This window comes from Pseudoliparis swirei, chromosome 4 (genome assembly GCF_029220125.1).
Source record: "Pseudoliparis swirei isolate HS2019 ecotype Mariana Trench chromosome 4, NWPU_hadal_v1, whole genome shotgun sequence".
Lineage (NCBI taxonomy): Eukaryota > Metazoa > Chordata > Actinopteri > Perciformes > Liparidae > Pseudoliparis > Pseudoliparis swirei.
This window is the reverse complement of record NC_079391.1, coordinates 18,596,328-18,616,511: the sequence shown is the minus strand read 5'-3', so window position 1 is coordinate 18,616,511 and position 20,184 is coordinate 18,596,328. Positions and strand designations below refer to the sequence as shown.

General features: G+C 39.7%; 1 protein-coding gene across 1 annotated transcript in view; it reads right to left on the bottom strand.

Annotated features, from left to right (window-relative positions):
- The window catches only part of cdkl5 (cyclin dependent kinase like 5), a 31,272-nt gene extending 17,616 nt beyond the window's left edge, over positions 1-13,656 (bottom strand). The window contains exons 1-6 of the mRNA XM_056412755.1: positions 13,584-13,656; positions 10,513-10,867; positions 8,452-8,486; positions 853-898; positions 639-775; positions 92-212 (exon numbers count right to left, since the gene is read on the bottom strand). Of these exons, the coding sequence (XP_056268730.1) occupies positions 92-212; positions 639-775; positions 853-898; positions 8,452-8,486; positions 10,513-10,549 (376 nt within the window). The 5' untranslated portion in view covers positions 10,550-10,867; positions 13,584-13,656. The remainder of the gene's footprint in view (positions 1-91; positions 213-638; positions 776-852; positions 899-8,451; positions 8,487-10,512; positions 10,868-13,583) is intronic.
- Between the last annotated feature and the right edge of the window lie 6,528 nt (positions 13,657-20,184).

Sequence of the window (20,184 nt, the reverse complement as noted above, 5' to 3'; positions counted from 1 at the left end):
AGGCTCATTTTAAAACACAACACAAGACTAAAGTGACACTGATACTTTTGCAGCAGATACTTTAATATAGAAGTAAAGCTGCACTCCTCACCTCTGTGTACTATGTCATTCGTGTGACACCAGTTGATGGCTTTGATGAGCTGGTAGATGTAGCTGCGGACTTTGTCGGGCGGTGCGCCGTTGGGCAGTTCCTCTAGTAGCTCCAGCATGTTCTGCAAACCACAAGACAGAGCTAGGTTGTGTGGCTGCAGGTGTGACTGTTTATAATATTGATTGTTTAAGAATGTGCTTCAAAATATGAACAATGTCCTTGATCATTCTTATAGTGGGGGGGATTTCTCTCCTCTTTCCTCCTTTCCTTTTTAAACCAGGAGAGTAAGAGGGACCACCATGCTGAAGTGACTGGAGCATGGGAATAAACCTGTCATGAAGTAAGCACTTGTCTGGATACCCTGGCAACACAGTGGGGAATACCATTATTCACCAACAGCATAGTTCATATGTTGCCATGGTTATGCTTTTCTTTTTAATGCTTAACTGAGCAGTCTCAGCAGTATCCCGCAACTCTGAGCCTGGATACAGCAGAGCGGAGATAATAATTCATGTGTGCATGTAGCATGACATAATGATGAGCTGACCCTCTCGACGTATTCAAAGACGAGGTAGAGCTTCCCCCTCCTGCGAAAAGCCTCCTTCAGCTCCACGATGTTGTCCTGCTTCAGTGTCCGAAGCATCTTCAGCTCCCGAAGCGTCGTCTCCTTGACCTCCTCATTTTCTGCACGGAAATGAAACAGACCGAGTTGATACCGCCGCTCCTCTTTCTCTCCCTCTTCGTCTCCCTCCCTCACTCACCTTCGCTGTCTTTGAACTTCTTAATGGCCACCAGCTCATTGGTTTCCTGCGAAGATATGAGGACGTGCGTTGTGTTAGGAAGAAAAAATCAATGTGTTGGGTCAACAAAGCGCTTTTTGAGATAGATGGCCAGAGAGAAACATTCAAATCAGACTGAGTGGATAGAAAGTGTTCATAGAATAAAAGGTGAAAAAGATAAATGAGAGAAACGGTGCAGATATGTAATATTGGTGCAGCATTTTACGGGTCAAGAACATCAGATATGTGTTTGCACACATGATACTAGAATACTCATATACTCTTGGGTTGGGGAATTGGGCGATATGCTGCCACTTAGATGAGCTTTGGCAATAAACTGGGAAGGAAGAAACAACTGTTTCAAGGTCAAACATTTTTACAAGGCTTTTTTTAATGAAAAGTGAAAAGGTTTGCGAGGTTATACATAATCCTAGACAAATGACTTTGTATGGAGAATGCATCACACACATTGCACTGCTACTAACGTGATCTTTTTCACAATACATCTTATGTCTCGTCTTTTTTGCTGACAACAGCAGCAATTTTAAACATTTTTCTAAAACTGAGTGGGGTCATTGAGTGGACCGATCATTGCTTTAACCTTTGATAAGATCACTGCTATGTATCCTTATCGTTTCCCTGCAGAAAGTATTTCCTGTTTTGTCTTGAAAGACTAACTACTCCTGACGTTTCACGTCCTGCTCTTGTGGGTTTCCCGCCTCCTTGATCAGTTTCACCTGTTCCTGCACTCACCAGACCCAGGGCTCTCAAGTGTCACGCATTGAGCGTGAGACTCACGCATTTCGGTCTTAAGTCACGCACTCCCGCCACACATCCTGCTCACCTGTTCCCACTTCCCCCATTAGTCAGAGGTTGACAGTGGTTTCCTACTTCCTGCCTTCTGGGCTACATGCCTGTAAGCTACTTCCAGCTGTGGTCTCCTCTGTGTTTGGCTTCTTCTCTTGCTCCTTCCACTTCAAACTATAACATGTCACTAGCTAATGTTTCAAATTGGTGTTTGAACTACAGCTTTCAGATATCGTGCGTTTACGTATATTTATGTGTGTATATTTTATTTTATAGCAAGGTGTGCTCATTTGTCATTTCTAAATACTTGGAAATATTTGCCCACATTGAATCGATGGAAGCGTGTCTGGTTAATCTGAACTGTGGATGCTGAGGCTGGAGTGGGTGACAACAGCGGTCCAGAGACAATGACACCCTCTCTCTCGGTCCTCTGTGTGCTCCTCTATTGTCCTTTTGTTTACGACGGGTCAGACAACAGAGTCGGTGTCAAAGAGGCCATGCGATGAGGAGCTGCACGCCACGGCCAGCGCTCCGGCTCACACAAGTCAATTGTTAACAGCGTAAAGTTAGTTTCCAGTTAAAGGAAGTATGTCTGAATGGCAAATGGAGATTTACTGGGTTTACCAATCAAAAATAAAGCTACTCATAACAGGTGACATTTCCAGCCCTGTGGCAGCACCTTGTAATGTGCTGATGATGCTTTCGCTCATGCGTGACATCTCTGCCCTCGACTGATTTACCTTTGTGAGCCACTGTCAAGTCAGCACACCTAAAAATAGCCTCTGGCATGCTAATTTTCAGCTGATGACATGAGCAGCGCCTGACTGTCACCAAAGAGTAATTTCATATCAGCTATGATTAGTTACTGTACTGTACATAATACATGCAGGCTACCATACGTTAGAAGTGGTGCTGTTGCTGCTCAAGCCATACCATCGTTATGCTAAATGGGGAAAAGTGGGAATTATTAATAGACCCCATTTGTCTCTTTTCTTGTGAATGTTAATTGGACTGTCATATATTAGCGCTTCTCTACATTAACGGATAAGGTGCTTTACAATGGGCTTTTCTTTAACTCATGGACATTTTATATCATGGGTATTATAGTTTTTGAGTCTCCTTCTCAAAACCCATTTTGATTTTTTTGGCCCTTTATCTTTATTTTGTCTTGGTTTACTCTTGTGATTCAACTTACTGTGCAACCGGTTCATGAAATATTCTCTGTTTTTTTTGTTGCAAACATGGTATGGCAAGGTGTCACTTAAACCAGTAAAATACCGTGTCAACTTTATATTAAATAAAAGAAAATCACAATCTTGCCATACTGTATTTAAAATATAACTGCTTCAAACTACGACAAAATCTCATTTAAACTAAGTTATTTATATTACTGACTAGATTTTTTTTTTTAAACCTATGGCAATCAAAAAGAACTCGAGCTCAGGTTCTGCTAACAAATATTTTAACTTTAAAACCCATATTTTTATTTGACCAACCGTTTCCACAATTACTCAGTCATCAAAGAGTCAGTGATGATCAAGCACCAGGGATTGAATAGCATCACTACATTACAGCCCGGCGTTAATGTGTCGGCACCGGGAAACGCTGGCTATAGCGTGTAGGTTGAGCTATTGTCGCTCCCGACACACAAATTCAAGATAACACTTAAGCCTCCACATACCCACACCCACATACGCTAATACAACACTTCCATAAAGTGGCAGGACATTGCACAAACGCCAGCACACGTTGGCTCGGCTAATTAAATGTTCCCATCAGACGCTACTGTACTGTAGTGTAGAGTATACATCATTTATAATGGCACACACATTCATAATGCATTTCTTTTCTTGGTAGTGCAGTTAGTCTCTTCTGAGTAAACTGGTTGGGTTTCAGCCCCGGTGCCACGATTCCCTCACGCAGGTCGGTCGTCGACTCCTCACAGGGTGACCCATTTACCGTCAGCTTAGTCTCCGTATTCAGTACCTTCCTCTGCACCTCCTCCTCTCCATAACACACACACACACACAAAAACACACACAAACACACAAGCACTTTTTGCCCTGCTTCCAGCTGAGTAAAAGTAAAAATAACTGCTCTCACGCAGCAAAGCTAAAAAACTTTTATTGCCATGGTCTGAGTTGTGCAAATGAAGCCCCTACAACTGTAATATTATAGGGAATCATGTCACCTCTTCGGGAGTTAGGGCAACAGAAAGGATTTAACGTAACCACACTTTGACAGCTTGCATCTACATCTTTATGAAATGGAGATTCACCGGCAACCAAATTCACACTCCAGTAAAATCCAAATGAGATTGAGACAGAAACATTATGAATTCCTGTTATTGGCTTTAGCCCGAGCTTGAACACATAATGAGGTTGAGCCACATTGTACACAAAGCTTGTCATATCTTTAATGATTGAGTTGTCCTACTTTTGGTTCTTTATCTCAGAATCGTTGCTTTCATTTTCCACATGGTATTGCGCGATATGACACAGAAGTCATAATCAATAACTAGAAGCTTCTGTCTCTCCCGCTCTCGCTCATCTAAAGCAAAGCGAAGATGGTTGTCGCATACAAATAACAATCAGCAAGCCAAGTCATTTTTACTTGCATTTGTTCCTTTCTAAACTCATGCTGATACAGAGAATGTTTGTCTCACAAATACAGACTTTTACTTCAAACAAAGTCCTTAATCCGCACACACACACACACACACACACTGAAACGGGCATCTTCATCTTCGGAAGACGAGTGGAATGTGACAACACATTTCAGATACAATCACAATAGCTTGCATTTTAACTCGTCCCACCACTGAGGATTGTATTCTAGAGTTCCTCTCTTATCCGCCTCTGTCGGGGTTTGTTATTTCCGATCCCACCATCATGTTCTGCTTAACACAATCATTTGCATATTTAGAGTTTCACTCAATGTATAAAATGTATGGCTCATTTGAAATTTTCATGAAGCGAACAGCGTGGAGAAAACTTGGTCAAGTGCAGCGCCTAAAATAAAAGACACATTCACAAATGGCATAAAGGACCACAGGGCAAACACCAAGCACTCCCAGCACTCCCAGTACTACATAATGAATAAGCCCAGTTTAGTTCATCTGTCATAATTGTGTGTTTGCTATTGAGCACATCTTTGGAACTTCACTCTATACACGTTATTAATTTCCACTAAGAATTGAGGGCATGGGAACAACAACGATAGCCCAAAATAAAAAAACACATTTACTCTTTTCTCCAAGAAGCACATTTTGGGTATGACCGTCATTAAACATTTAAGAAGTGCCTTTCTCCTCTCTCGTTGACTCTGTCACTCCTCCCACAGTAGTCCTCTCTCGGTCTCTGTGTGGAGTGAGGTGTTTTTCACAAATATATTATGTCCATAAATGTGCTGACAGAAGGAATGATAGCAAATTAGACCCGAATCATGTACTTCTATGCAGTCAATGCAGGACATGGTGCACATAAACCGTCACTGAGAACGTTTTTGATTCATGCAGCTCAATGCGGCTCAGTGGGATCCGGTGGAGGGGAGTGAAAATATTTCCACCCGTGAGAAATCTATTCCAAGTATATTGGCATAAAACATATTAAGAAGTAAAGTGCGGGCTATTTGTAGAATAAGAAGCCGCTTTGATAGTTTCTGGTTGATTTTTACTCAAGTAACTCTGATCTCGTACTATTCAGCCACCACAATCCACATGAGCTGACGTCTGAGTTGGTAAAAATGTTGATGCACAATCTGAGTGGCCTTCAAATATTACCGTGAGCTCTGAGCGATGAGCCTCACGAGCAGCAGCAGTGAGGGCTGCAGGGTGATGAAATAACATTTTAATTTATAATTATAAATATATATATTATATATATATATATTATATATATATATTTACAGTTACATTTAATAGTATAATAAAAAGACACAACTCAATGGTTATTTTTCTAAAGATGCAAATTCAATAATACAAACAAAACCATTATTTGTGTTATATTATCATAACTATGGAAAACACAATAACAAACTAGAATGTGTTATTTGCTCAATTGATTTAAATGTTGAAACTAAACCTCAGCCCTTGGTAGCAACTACAGTATGACACTTCTATGAGGCAGCCTTTCCAAAACACCTTCCTGCATAGAAGTGTTTTTTAAAACTAAATTAACTTTTGTAACAGTTATGAATGTTGGTCAAGGTGACAGTATCAACTAACTTCTCAAGCTGATGTCATTATAAAAAATAGTGCCTCGGGCTTGATGAGATGAGAATAATGGCTGTTATGCTGATGGTTATGGTTTTGTTTCAGCATAGAATATTATCTGGTACATTCACAATATATAATGAGAAGAAAAAAACAAACTAGAATATAGACGCATACATATTTAATATGATGTGTCGTACAGCAATGGTATGCCATGTTGTGAATGTACAGTAACTGCTTCTTTCATTCAGATTAAACTTAACATTACTTTATTAACCAGGCCTTAAATAAATAAAGTAGTAGAATGGGAGCCAGTGCCTTTAGTTATCAAGCTCCTCTTCTATGGAACCAGCTTCCACCTTCAGTCCGGGAGGCAGACACAGTCACCTCATTTAAGAGTAGACTTAAGACTTTCCTCTTTGACAGAGCTTATAGTTAGGGCTGAATCAGGTTTGCCCTGGTCCAGCCCCTTGATATGCTGCTATAGGCTTATAGCTGCCGGGGGACGTTTTAGGATGCACTGAGCACCTATCTCCTCTTTTTTCTCTCCTTAGGGATGAATTTTCATCTCTCAATCACATGTTACTAACTCTGCTTTCTCCCCGGAGTCCTTTTGACTTCACGTCTCATGGGGTCATCGGACCCTATGAGACGGCATAGATCCTATCTGCCTGATGGATCATCGAGGTCTGGGTCGTGGAATTCCTGCTCCTGACTACGCCACTGTCCTGTTGAGACTCCGCCCACTGTTGAGACTCCGCCCACTCCTCCTCTCTACCGCCATCTGCCTGATGGATCGTGGAGGTCTCCATCGTGGAATATGCCTACTATGAACTATTCATACACTCTGTCACATTCATTGAATGTATTTAAACTCTAAATCTGTCCTTCTGTACACATTACATCTATTGCATCTGTCCATCCTGGAGAGGGATCCTCCTCTGTTGCTCTCCTGCAGGTTTCTTCCCTTTTTTTCCCCCTGAACGGTTATTTGGGAGTTTTTCCTGATCCGATGTGAGGTTTTGGGGCAGGGATGTCTATGTGTACAGATTGTAAAGCACTCCGAGACAAATTTGTAATTTGTGAAATTGGGCTATACAAATAAACTGAATTGAATTGAATTGAATTAAATGCGGGCGATAACTATCGTTGCCATAATCTGTCATTAACTCAGTTACTATCCGATCAGGCCAGGACATCCGTTTGGTGATTCATTCACAACAAGGTTGACAATATTGTTTTTAGCCTCTGAGATTTGGTTTTCTAAGTTTGTTCACTCACATACGTTGTGTAGCTTACTAAACAGACTGTCCCTTCTCTCTTCATCACACAGCATTGACAACGTTTCACAATGCATCTGTGTAGCAATGTCATTGTAATAATGGCACTTGTTGTGTACATTCATAGTTTGACTGTGTCAAATATGAAGGTGCTCTCCGTGACATCACCCAGAGGCTGTGTGGAACACGTCGCTATCTTTTTTCATGACGACAAAAATGGGCAAATAGGTGGATTGTCAGTCGGGCTGAGTGACGCAGCTGAAGAGACAGGAACAACAACCAGGCATGGAACACACCTGCCACTCAAAGTGGCCACACCCTCAATTTTGCCGAACTTTAAGCCTCAATATAATGTAAACGGGGAGTTATATAAGCATTCACCTACCGAACAGTTTGGCATTTTAACATGGGGTCTATAAGGGGTTAACACATGTTTTTAGCACCTGCATGTTGGCTTTTATTTCTAACAACGAAGATCAGAATGAAGGCCAAGTTAGAAGATGGGTGTGATACGAGGAAAGGCACTTGAAGTAGGGGTCAAGGAAGTGGGGAAGGGGACATTGGCCTTCCCTCTTTACAGATCTGGCCTGATTTGGATTCACAGCCGGTGTGATCCCATCGCAAGACGGTCTGTAGTTCTCTTTAACCTACGTTTTAACAAATACTCCTGACACCAGACCATCTGAGAAATTATATGTGAGGGAGCTTTTTGGATTCGACACCAAAAATGGAAAAGTCGTTGATGACATTTAATAACTTTATCATGTAGAGGGATCACACAAGGAACCCAGTACGACCGTGATTTGTATGAAAAGGCAACATGGTTCCATTCTAAAACATTTGAGAGAATTGTGTGTTAGTTTGTTTTCATTTACACTTCATGAACAAGTGACCAGCTGTGTGGGTAATATTAACTAACATTAGATATCTGTGTAACTGTCTGAGCATGTTTGCTGACTTTGACTCTAATTTCTTTGAATTCATCATTATTATTAACAATTGTCCCTTAAGTTAAGTTTGGAAAAAAACAATTTGAGAATTTGAATATTGCCTATGCTTCATAATCCCTGCAAGTAGAGGAAGATACAATAGCATTTTAGTGTGTCCCAGTGTATGAGAAGTAGGAGTAGAGGAAGATAACTAATATATTAGATTTTAATATTTACATTTTATTCTTCATCATCTGATTTCATTATTGAAAAACATTGACTTCATATCACAATGATGCAAACCATGAAAATATTGTTTACAAATGAACAGAAAGGAGAAAGGCTGTCTTACCTTGTGCCTGCACTTAAGCACCACTCCATACGCTCCTGGACAGAGAAATAGAGAGGAAGACACAAACGATCAATAATGTTTCAACGTTTTGCTTTTCGTACACCTCAAACCAGCATGTTCATACAAAACAGTGCAGCAGGTGAGAACCTCCAGAAACAACCGTTAACAGCAATAACAGAAATATAAAGTACAGTTAAATTATCCATTATCTTTGTTGAGTTGCGAAAACGTTCAAAATAATAACAAAGATAAAGAAAACAAGACAAATGTTGCTGCTTGGGCAAATGTCTCATCATTTATTTGCAGTTCGCGTGAACCTTTGATTTATGCACTTTGACAAGCACCAATGTAGATCACAGTTAGTGATAATTATCAACAGAACAATAAACACTCGGCTACTCTATCCTTTCAATTTAGAGTGACGCCAGAGATGCATGTCAGTCCAAACTACTGAAATGAGCTGCAGATGAGGCTGCAGGCTGAAAGAAATCATTCCTGCTCGGTATGATGTGTGTGAAGGACTGTATGTGTATGTGTGTGGTGTGTGTGTGTGTGTGTGTGTGTGTGTGTGCAGCTAGACTTTAGCTCGAATATTATCCTCATTTATTTTATTTTATGACCGGCCATCAACGCTGTCAAGAGTTGATTCTCCTGCAAACACTCACAGAAGCGCAAATGATGCATAGTCACGTTTCCCTATGAGGAAATGTAATTCTGGTTAGAAAATATATATGTACACACACACACACATGTATATGTATATATATATATATATATATATATATATATATATAATATGGTTTTTGAACTTGTCGATGGCTTAAAGAAAATTCTAAATATATCCAGAGAATGAGATACAATTCTTCTATCATCCTAATAAAAAACAAATGTGTGTCTCTGAATGTTCTACTACATCCAGGGTCATGTCAAACTCTTTTTATTTATTTTTAAACACGCTTGATCCAGTAATTAACTCAAGTTGTTTCTCCTCTTCTGTTCTTTCACTGTGGTTTAGTTGCAGTGAACTCACCTATTCTATCCAAGACCATTGTGATTGTTTTAAAGATATAAAAACAAGCCATATCCTTCCCTATAGAGTGTTGCAGGGATGACATGTTTTCGTAGACCAAAAAGCCCAAGTAAAGTTTTCCATCGGATTTTTTTCAGGAAATAAGCTTTGTGGCAAACAAACAGTTATCATACTTTAATATAAACGTACGTCAATGAACACCACCTTTGTGATTTTATACAAACTACACCACGGCCGCATGAGTATTGTAGTCTCATCTAGCCACTTGTTGGCGACCGCCTTTTCTTTTTAAACCAAAATCCATTCAAGAAAACGTTGACGGAAGTGCAAAAATGCTAATTTACTGTTTTTTGGATATATTCCTTCAGCACTCTTTAACAGACTGATAATGTGTGGCACTGTTGAGATAGTTAGGGCTATGAGACATTACATCGATGGTAACTTAATCTTGCTGGAAGACAACATAAACAACTGGAAATGATTAAGGAATAAAAACAGTATTTTCCGTGAAAGCCGAGACACTCAGAGCAGCAGAGGGGTGAGCGTGACATGAATGTTATTGCACTGATCAAATGAGTTATGTGAGAACGTACACTTTAACAACAAACTGGTAACAATGGGGTTTGCACCAACAGCAAATTAACAAAGAAACCAGGAAGGCTTTTGAACTAAATCTGAGATGTCTAAGATATAAATCAATGTTGAAGACATAATAATAATATGAAGCTGTCAGATAAAGGCCTGGTTCTCTCAGCAGTCGAGGTAAATTAAGGCCCTGGAAACTATTTGAGAATCTGGTAAACAAATGACTAATGCTATCGTTTTCTTCGTGAAGACAGTCTTAAAGGATTACATGCTTCTCTCTGAAAAACATCTGCCAGCTTTGATGTGCAGGTTTCAGCTGCACAATACAAAGTGCACCATGGACCCCAAACGCCTGAGAAAACACACAGTATGACCTCATCTGATCACCAGGATCAGAGTTGTTGGCCTCATGCAGTAAAAGCCTGTGGAATAAGAGAAACACCCACCTTCTCCCACAATGCCAAGGACTTCAAACTTATTCATCACATCACCGAGGGTGGGGGCTCCTCCAGCAGGTAAAATGAGCTGCTCGGGGGGGTTTTAGCGAGGAGACTCCTGCTTCGACCGGCGGCTGACGGAGGGAACTGCAGAGTCCAGAAGAAACGGAGTCTGACCATACTCCATCTTCACAACCTCCTCTGCTTCTCTCTCCCTCACTCTACAGCTCTCTTCCGGCCCTGCGCACTTTTTTAATGTCAGTTTTCTTTTATTTATGGAGCTGAGTTGTCTCCGAACTCCTTTTATTCCAAGTCTTGAGGCAGTCCGTCTCGCGCTTACATCCAAACCTCCACACGCTCATACCTGCAGGACCAGAGACACACACAGAAAGAGAAGAGAAGCAAGATTTTCAAACATGCCATCAGAGGGTCACTCCAAGGTCCAATTGCACAGGCAGTGGCACGCTGGTGGTAATCCTGGCACAGATGGTGGCTAACTAGGGCAATGTGCATGTATAGAAAGGCAGTTTTTCCTTGAGGACACATTTAAATCATGGATGACTTAAGCATGACTAACACACACACACACACACACACACACTCCATTCCATCAGCCACACATCCAATTTGGAGGATGCTGCAATTGTGACAGTCTGAGGTGGATGCAGCACTATTAAACTCTGCTTTGCTTCGGTCTAACTTACTGGTTTTGCTGCCAGTCCATTGGACCACACTTTGATCCAGACTGAAATATCTCTGCATCCTTTTGACTGGATTGCCACACAATTTTGTACAGATATCCATGGTTCTAAGAGGGTGGATGTTTGCTCTATGTGCCATCAAATAATTTCACTTATCAGTAAAGTATCTCAACATCTCCGAGATGGCTTGGCAACATTTTTGGTACAAACATTCCTTTTTCTTAGAGAATGAATCTCATTGGTTTGGGTGATGATCTCCCTTTTTCTTATGCCCAACCAGCAGGTTGTTGATTAGTTATTAGAGACAAATTGCAGCAACTACTGGATGGATTGCTATGACATTTGGTACAGACTTTCATGTTTCCCTCAAGATAAATGTCAATCCCCTGTCAGCCTCAACTGCACTTTGTGTTGTGTGCTAACAGAGTGCTGCAGGGATAATCTGTCCTTCTGTACACATTACATCTATTGCATCTGTCCATCCTAGGAGAGGGATCCTCCTCTGTTGCTCTCCTCCAGGTTTCTTCCCTTTTTTTCCCCCTGAAGGGTTATTTGGGAGTTTTTCCTGGTCCGATGTGAGGTTTTGGGGCAGGGATGTCTATGTGTACAGATTGTAAAGCACTCCGAGACAAATTTGTAATTTGTGAAATTGGGCTATACAAATAAACTGAATTGAATTGAATTGAATAACATATGTTGTGTAGGCCGACCCCTGAAAGTTAACGTCAAAATGGTTCCCTCGACAAATTGGATGTTGGTCCTGAGAGCATGTTTGCATGTTGATGCATTTAGCTGAAAGCAACCACAGCCTCACAGAGCTGTTAACATGGCAACAACTATTGGATGGACTGCCATGAATTTTGGTTCACAAATTCATGTTCCTTTGACTTCAGTGATCCCCTGACTTTGAACCCGCCGTCATCAGGTCATAATCTTCTCCAACACTGCAATACCTGGAAAGCTAAGGACATTCTCATCCACCTCAGCAGCACTTTGTTATTGTTAAGAAATTACCCACAGCTCCCTGTTGCTGCCACATTCAAGATGCTGAACTGGATTGCAATGTGCGATGTTTAAACAGTCTCACGACTCAGATTATTCCTCTGTGGTCAAATGTAGCCCCATTTTCCCCATCTACCAAGAGCATGTTCTCCATGTATACGCACTTAATGACAACGTGTTTTGTTTGAAGAGGAAAATCATTTTAAAAACACTTTTATAACACAATCATCTTCTCCTGTCACACATCCAGAAACTGACCACGATTATCAAATACCTCTATTGTTATGCGAACGCTGTTGGACTGAAACCATCAACGCTTCTCACAGTATCAGTCCAACTTGGTTTGTTTAACACTTGATTTATTCAGCAGTACAAAAACACTTTAATGTCAATTTGGCTCATGTGCCTGTGGGGGCGTTTTCCTATGCAGTGTGCACAGCGAAGTCTTTCCCGGGGAAGTGATAAGGTGGATGCCAAGGCCATGGTCATTTCAGAGATATGGAGCTGACACTGGGGAGTGATTAGATCCATATTGTATCTCGACTGAAGAGACCCTGCACCTTGAGCAGTCGATGCATCATTGCCTGCATGCGCTTGAGGAAAAATGTTCCGAGAAAATGGGATATGGTTTATCGATAAGATGCTGCTCCTTCTTGCAGCCATCAGGCAGACAGCTGGTACATGGACATAAGGTGGATACATCAGGGAAGTCCAGAGAACACTGACAGAACCGACTGGAGCCTCTTCTTAAAACACACGCCTGTTGGTGTCTCGCATGCAAAGAGAAAGAACGGGAATGTGTGAGTTCGGGAGAGTGATTTTAATAGGCTGGTGCGTGAGCGTGTATGTTAGAACTGTGTGTGTGTGCGTGTGTTGAGAGAGAGAGAGAGAGAGATAGAGAGGGAGGGCAAGGAAAGGATAGTAATGCTGCTCTCTCTGCATCGAAACTGCGTCTCTCTCATCGCTGCGTTGGGAAGCGCACCACCATTCCGTCGCTGTCCACGCGTTTCTCAGCCTACACAGCGACCAGTGCAGACACCATAACACGGACCATGTTCACGACAGTGTTGCACAAGATGACCAGCAAACAGCGTTCACCCATACAGCCATAAGTAGACGTCATGGTAAGCACGCATAAATAAAACAAAAAAACAGTCCATGGCAGCCCGTCCATCAACAAAACCCCGTTTTACCTGCAGGTGTGATGTGTCGCCTGTGTGAGGTGAGCCTGCTCGATCTGTGCGGCACACCGCATCATGCCCATGGAAAAGATGATGTGGGAAGGCGAAGAAACATCATGTGGAGCGACAGTGAGAGGATGGAAAAAGAGAGAGAGCCCCGGGGCCTGTGCGTCGTGACACAATCAAATGTACTCACTCAATCCCTGGATGGAGACGAGACCAAATCCGCAAGCATAGCCCCGATGACGGGGTCTCCATGTACCGTCAACAGTTCTTCAGAGGCTCCGTATAGCCTCAGTATCAGCTGGTTATAGCAGCAGCAGCAGCAGCAACAAAAAAAGAGAAATAAATCGTCATTCCTCTGAGCGACGCTGCGTACAGCCAATAGACGCGCGTTCCAGCAGTCGGTTATCATCCAGGAGCTGTGAAAAAATACAACTTTGGCGTGAAAACATCCTGCTCACCGTGTGTCACATCAGAAGATCGTGTTCTCTGCTTTACGAGCACATATTTCACACGGTCTTCCCCTGACATTGCTACTGCATCAGTCCATGGTGTGTCATGATTCAAAATCTCCCTGCAGCTCGTCTTCGCTCTCTGCCACCTACACCCCCCCCTCCCCCCTCCATGACCGCACTAATTGGCGAAATCAGTGCGAATTCACTTGACTCCCAAACTTGACTTCTTCTTCTTCTTCTTCTTCTTCTTCTTCTTCTTCTTCTTCTTCTTCTTCTTCTTCTTCTTCTTCCTCCTCCTCTCTTGGCCAACAGTCAGAGATGGAGGACCATAAATACCTCATTAGAAGTAATTAAGGCCATGTGTCATATAAATACATCTAATCCAACTACATTATTATGTTCTTTTTCAAAAGCCTTCTCATTATACATACTGCCCCTATACTGTTATGAAATGATGTTATGACTGGTGCATTAGAGCTTTGTCATGCTGGTTGAGAGGGAGCTATACACATGCTATATATATGGCTTATATTTTGACTGAGCTTTTAGAATCGATCACAAACTAATTATCATTTGCTCTAAAATAGATCAGATAAGGGGACATTTTAAATGTAGACAGCAATAAAGATACACCTAAGGTTTCCCGAGTGGCCTATGATGGGACATTTACTGATTACTGTGCTGTCGTCAGAAATAAAGTGTCATTTTAACTCGTCACTCCACAGTCACTTTAACATAAGGTCAACTGTTGCAAAACCAAATAATACAAATGAGTCAAAGTTTGCATAAAAGGCAAGTTTTCATATGATGCTAAAATGATAAAAAAAATGGCTAACGGTACTTTGCTTAAATAGAAAGTCATGAGAGATTGTAAATATGCCCAAATACATTTGAAATGTATGAATATTCATAATCTATGAAGTAATAAATAATTAGTATACTGAATAATTGTAAGTACCAATTACTAATCATACTGGTGTACTTAACTCAAAGAGAATTGAAGGATTTATGGAACAGAATCATTTAATAGCCTATATACTTATAAAAGTATAAAGAACGGATACTTCTTTCATTACTTATTGTTTGCATTAATAAACCATGAATCCAGCACTCGTTGTCTTAATCTGTACTCAATCAACAAATGGTAATATTGGGCCTTTTTCCATTTTATTTTTATTTTTAATTTTTATAATGGTTTATTTAATAAGGGACAGTGCACATTGATAAAAACTTTGCAGTAAATGTGCCAGAGTTAGCCAAGAGGCTATTTTTCATCTGTAGTCCCAATGTTGCTGATGTTAAGAACAAACCTAAAAACATAAGATTACAAATACAATCTACAGATAAAGCAAATAAAATAAGGGAGAACAATGTTAAAATGGACAGAATAAAAACATAATGTCAGAGATACAACGTAAAAGCTTACAGATTTAGGATTTAGGGAACATTTGTGTTCTTCATTAGCAGCCACGTCCTATCAATCTGCCTTCCACGTGTCTCAGTTGAATATCTCCCGAGTCAATCTCAGCAAACACAACCGGAAACAACACAGTCGGTGTTTCTGCTTTCGTTTCCAAACCCCATACCGTTTATTATCCCAACCCAACATTAAACAATATCCGTCTCAATGAAACGACTAATTATTGATTTCCCACTCCTCAGTCCGATTTCTTTTATTTATGTATTTAGTGTTCAACCTCCAGTGGTAAAATATGAATTACAGCACTGCGTGGTGGACATGCGCGGAGCTGCAGCGAATATGGCGGCTTGCATCCGATGGAAAGTGAGGAATCTCCCATCAAAACACCCGGTTCAAACGGTTGGTATACGGCTCGTGTCTCGTTATTTGTCTCGTGTGCTGGCAGGGACGGGGTTCCCCTTTCGTTAGCGACGGAGAGCGGCGCTCCTTCCCGCGGTGCGTCCCGCAGCGGTGCGTCACAGCGCGTGTTTATACCTTCTCCGTGCAGACTTGGTGCGTACAGTAGCCAGATTGAGCCCCACTCCGCTGTCTGTGTACTGGATTCATGCAGAGGGTTACACTGCAGCGATAGATTTAGCTGACTTGAACTTGAATTTCCTGAAAGTCTGTAGAGTAATATCTCATGAAAATAATCTTGGGCGTAGCAGAGGTCACCAATAACAAGACTTCAGTGTAATTTCTTTCAAGAAAGTTAGGGATTTGCTTTAAATAAAATTAAAATATTGGCATAATATTAATAATATTTATTTTTCGCTAACTTTAAATTGAATTTTCTCCCAATCCGCACAGTGATATCTCATGAAAATAATCCTGGGCCTAGCAGAGGTCACCACTAAAAAGACTGTAGTGTAATTCCTTTCAAGAAATTTAAGGATTTGCTTTAAATAAAATTCAAATATTGGCATAATATTAATAATATTTATTATTTGCTAACTTTAAATTGAATTCATTCAAAATCCACACAGTAATATCTCATTAAAATAATCAGGGGCCTAGCTGAGTTCACCAATAACAAGACTACAGTGTCATTTTATTCAAGAAATTTACGGATTTGCTTAAAATAAAATCCAAATATTGGCATAATATTAATAATATTTTTGTTGTGCTAATTTTAAATTGAATTTATTCCAAATCCGCACAGTAATATCTCATGAAAATAAGCATGGGCCTAGATGAGGTCAACATTAACAAGACTGCAGTGTAATTCTTTTCAAGAAAGTTATGGATTTGCTTAAAATAAAATTCAAATATTGCCATAATATTAATAATATTTATTTTTCGCTAACTTTAAATTGAATTCATTCAAAATCTGAAGAGTAATATCTCATGAAAATAATCATGGCCCTAGATGAGGTCACCACTAACAAGACTGCAGTGTAATTTTTTCAAGAAAGTTACGGATTTGCTTAAAATAAAATTCAAATATTTGCATAATATTAATAATATTTATTTTTTGCTAATTTTAAATTGAATTTATTCAAAATCCGCACAGTAATATCTCATGGAAATAATCATGGGCCTAGCTGAGGTCACCACTAACAAGACTGCTGTGTAATTTTTTTCAAGAAAGTTACGGATTTGCTTCAAAGAAATATCAAATATTGGAAATATATTACTATTATTTTCTTTATGAAGTGCTTTCATTTAGAAATCAAACGTCAGAATTGATTATCTCTGGGTGACACCTTGAGGTACTCTACCATGAATCAGAAGTGAAAGTATTTTGTAACTACGCACCATTGTGTTCTAAATCTATTCTGAAATTAGACACACATTTGCACATGAATGTGATTTTCTATATCTTTTATTTTGAAATTTTAAATCAGAACATCCAATATTGGAATAATTACCTTCTTTTATGTATTGTATTCATCATTCATTCAATTCGTGATTTTTAATCTCTTCAATTAGTTTAATCTATCACTATATCTGTATTTAAAGGCGTGTTTCGTCATATCACGTTCACCGGAAGTTCGCTCTTATTTTGAAGACAGTTTTCACACGCTCGTACCGTAATGCCTGGTATATACCTGTACTGAAAAAAATCGTGCGGGCTGGCTTGACTGTGTTTTCCGAAGTGGCGGCTGGCTTGACCGCAGTTGGCCCGCTGAGAGAGACACACCAGGCCAGTGAGGAGGGTTCAAACCAGTTCAAAGGCTGATCTCATTGCCGCCTTATAGCCTGTCGGGTAAACCCACATACACTCAAGGTGTCAACTCTCATAAGTCTGAATGATTTTAATGATTTGCAAATGTAATTCAGTATATAGAGCTCAAACGACTGGCTGGTTAAGCAATCAGCAACTATTTTGACGACTGATTGTCATTTAAGTTAATCATCAAGCAAGAAATGCTCAAATGTCAGCTTGTCTTTCCTCTGCTTTTTATCACTGTATATTTAGTAATAGATCATTTTAACTTTAGCCATTTTTAAAGTGAGAATGTCAGATAGTACCTACTTCCAGATCCTCACTTGTTATTGGTTAATCTTCCAAGTATTTTCTCAATTAATTGATTCATATGTTTGTCTGTATTTAAATTGTCTTCCCAAAACCTAACATATCCATTGTTCAGTCACAAAGAAATGCAGCAACAACAAAATGTTGAGAGGCTTAATTGTTCCAGCCCATGGGCCATTGAGGTTTTTGGTATTATAAATCAGTTTAAAAAAAAAAAGTTGTCAAGACATTTTCTGTCGATCGACTAATCAGTTAATCAACTGATTTGCTGCTTTTCTTTGTCTTTAGGGATTTTCTGTGAATATTTTAGCGTTTTGAACTTGATTATTCAAAACAAGGTATCTTATTTTTTGTGGGTGTTTTGATTATTTGCCATAAATGTAGGTAAACAATACAATAATAATATTTTTATGGATAATACATTTATAATTTTTTTTTTATTGTTCAGTGATGGTACGAGACTTGGAACTGGAATCTGTCCTCTCGGGCTTTACTTGCAAAGGCCATTTTTCACCAATTTCTGACATTTTATAGACTTGATTAATTAGTCGTAAAAGTATTCAACTGGTTATCTATTGGAATAAATCATTAGTTTTATATCTTGTATGACATTATACCATTGTGTATTTCACGTAACTTCAGGTGAAATATACCATTGTTTGTGGGTGCATCAAATATGAAAAAGTAAAATGCTTCATAGTGCAGTCTGAATACTTTATTGCTATTCAAACTTCATCATGATAAGCAAACATCTTTGAGTAAGTGCAACGTTTCACCCACATCTTTACTCACTATGGGTACTAACCCTTTGACAGACACTGATCCCAGATAAGTGAGTGGCTTAGTGGCAAATGGGGGTTGTAAAAATTAAGTGCTTCCTGGTCTGTTGGGCGGGTTTGTAATCTTTTTTGTCTGACCCTCTTGAGCGAGACAGGCAGACCAGTGCAAACACTGAACCAGTCAGCGGCTGATCGAAGAGCAGAGCTGGAATCCTTTTCATGTCGGCCAGCAGACGTCCCGCATCCACACGTCTTAATGGCTTTTTATGGCAGCTTGGAATCTTTATGGCTTCTTCTCACTCAACAGGATTCACTGCAGAGACAGAGAGGGGTCTTCAGAGGGAGGGTCATCCACAATGCATTGCAGATGATGAGGTTTTCAAACACATGGACAAGCAGATAATGGATGGCTTCTGGATGGATTTTAATCTTTGAATTTCTGTGTTTACTTTAAAGTGCATTTCTTCTTTTTAAATGTATGCTCTGGTACTTTCGATTATTTTTTGAGCTATCACTATGTGCGGACTTTGCAGAGAGAGGGACTATGCACAGAGGGTTTGTAAACCTGAATATTCTGGCCAGGTTTTCAGCGTAAACAGTGTGGTAACTATTTTATTTTATGAATCATTTAAACAGTTCATCAGGAGTAAATGTAAGTTGTATAGCTATGCTGCAGCCTCATTGACTTAATTTTTATCTGTATGATTTATAAATGGGATACAATGTCGTTATCAAGATTTAATACCACCTCCAGGCCTGCTGTATTTTTATCTTCAAAGTTTCTGTAAATTATAGAACATAATATAATAATATTACAACAAGGCAACTCAAAGTGCTTTAAAACTATAAAATGGGATTAGACAAGATACGAAACAAGAGAATATACAAATATATTGTTGAATAGGTTTCAAACGAGTAACATTAAATAGAAAATGTGAAAAAATTAAAAAAGAATAGGACTAAACCGGAGAATTTAAATTACGGGACAGTTACAGTGCAATGCAAGATATGAAGAAATAGTACCACATTTAATTTAACAAAATGATGTCTGATGGAAAAGTCTCAAGTTTTGATTTATAATAACTAAGAGTTTGAGCAGATCTCACGTTTCTGGAAGTTTGTTCCATACGATGTGTTGGATAAAAACTTATCTGTGTTTAGTTGAGACGAGTGCTGAACAATTTAGAGAAAAAATATCCTCCAAAATATTTTTTTAAAGAGCGAATACTTTAACTGACATTGTTGAGATATGATCCACGCTAATGGAGAGAAGGATAATGGTGAACTTTAATAAGAAAACTATCATGGTGTGATTTTTTTTGGTATGATTTGAACCAAACAGAATCAACTTTTAAGTTTGTAGATTAAACATTTGTCCCCCACCAAACTAAATCGCAATGGTAATTTGACACATTTAGCTTTTGGCAAATATTGCACTTCATACAGGTGTTGGGATATTGCACTAGTCCATATAGCGACGCCAGTCAAATTCTAGATGTGCAGCCCTGGTTTAGACTGTATGGACAGACCACCTGAGAAGTCTGGATGATTCACAGCGGAACAGCAGATCATACATTTATTTTATTGCTTCAGATGATGTGTATCTGTCTTCTGAACCTAAA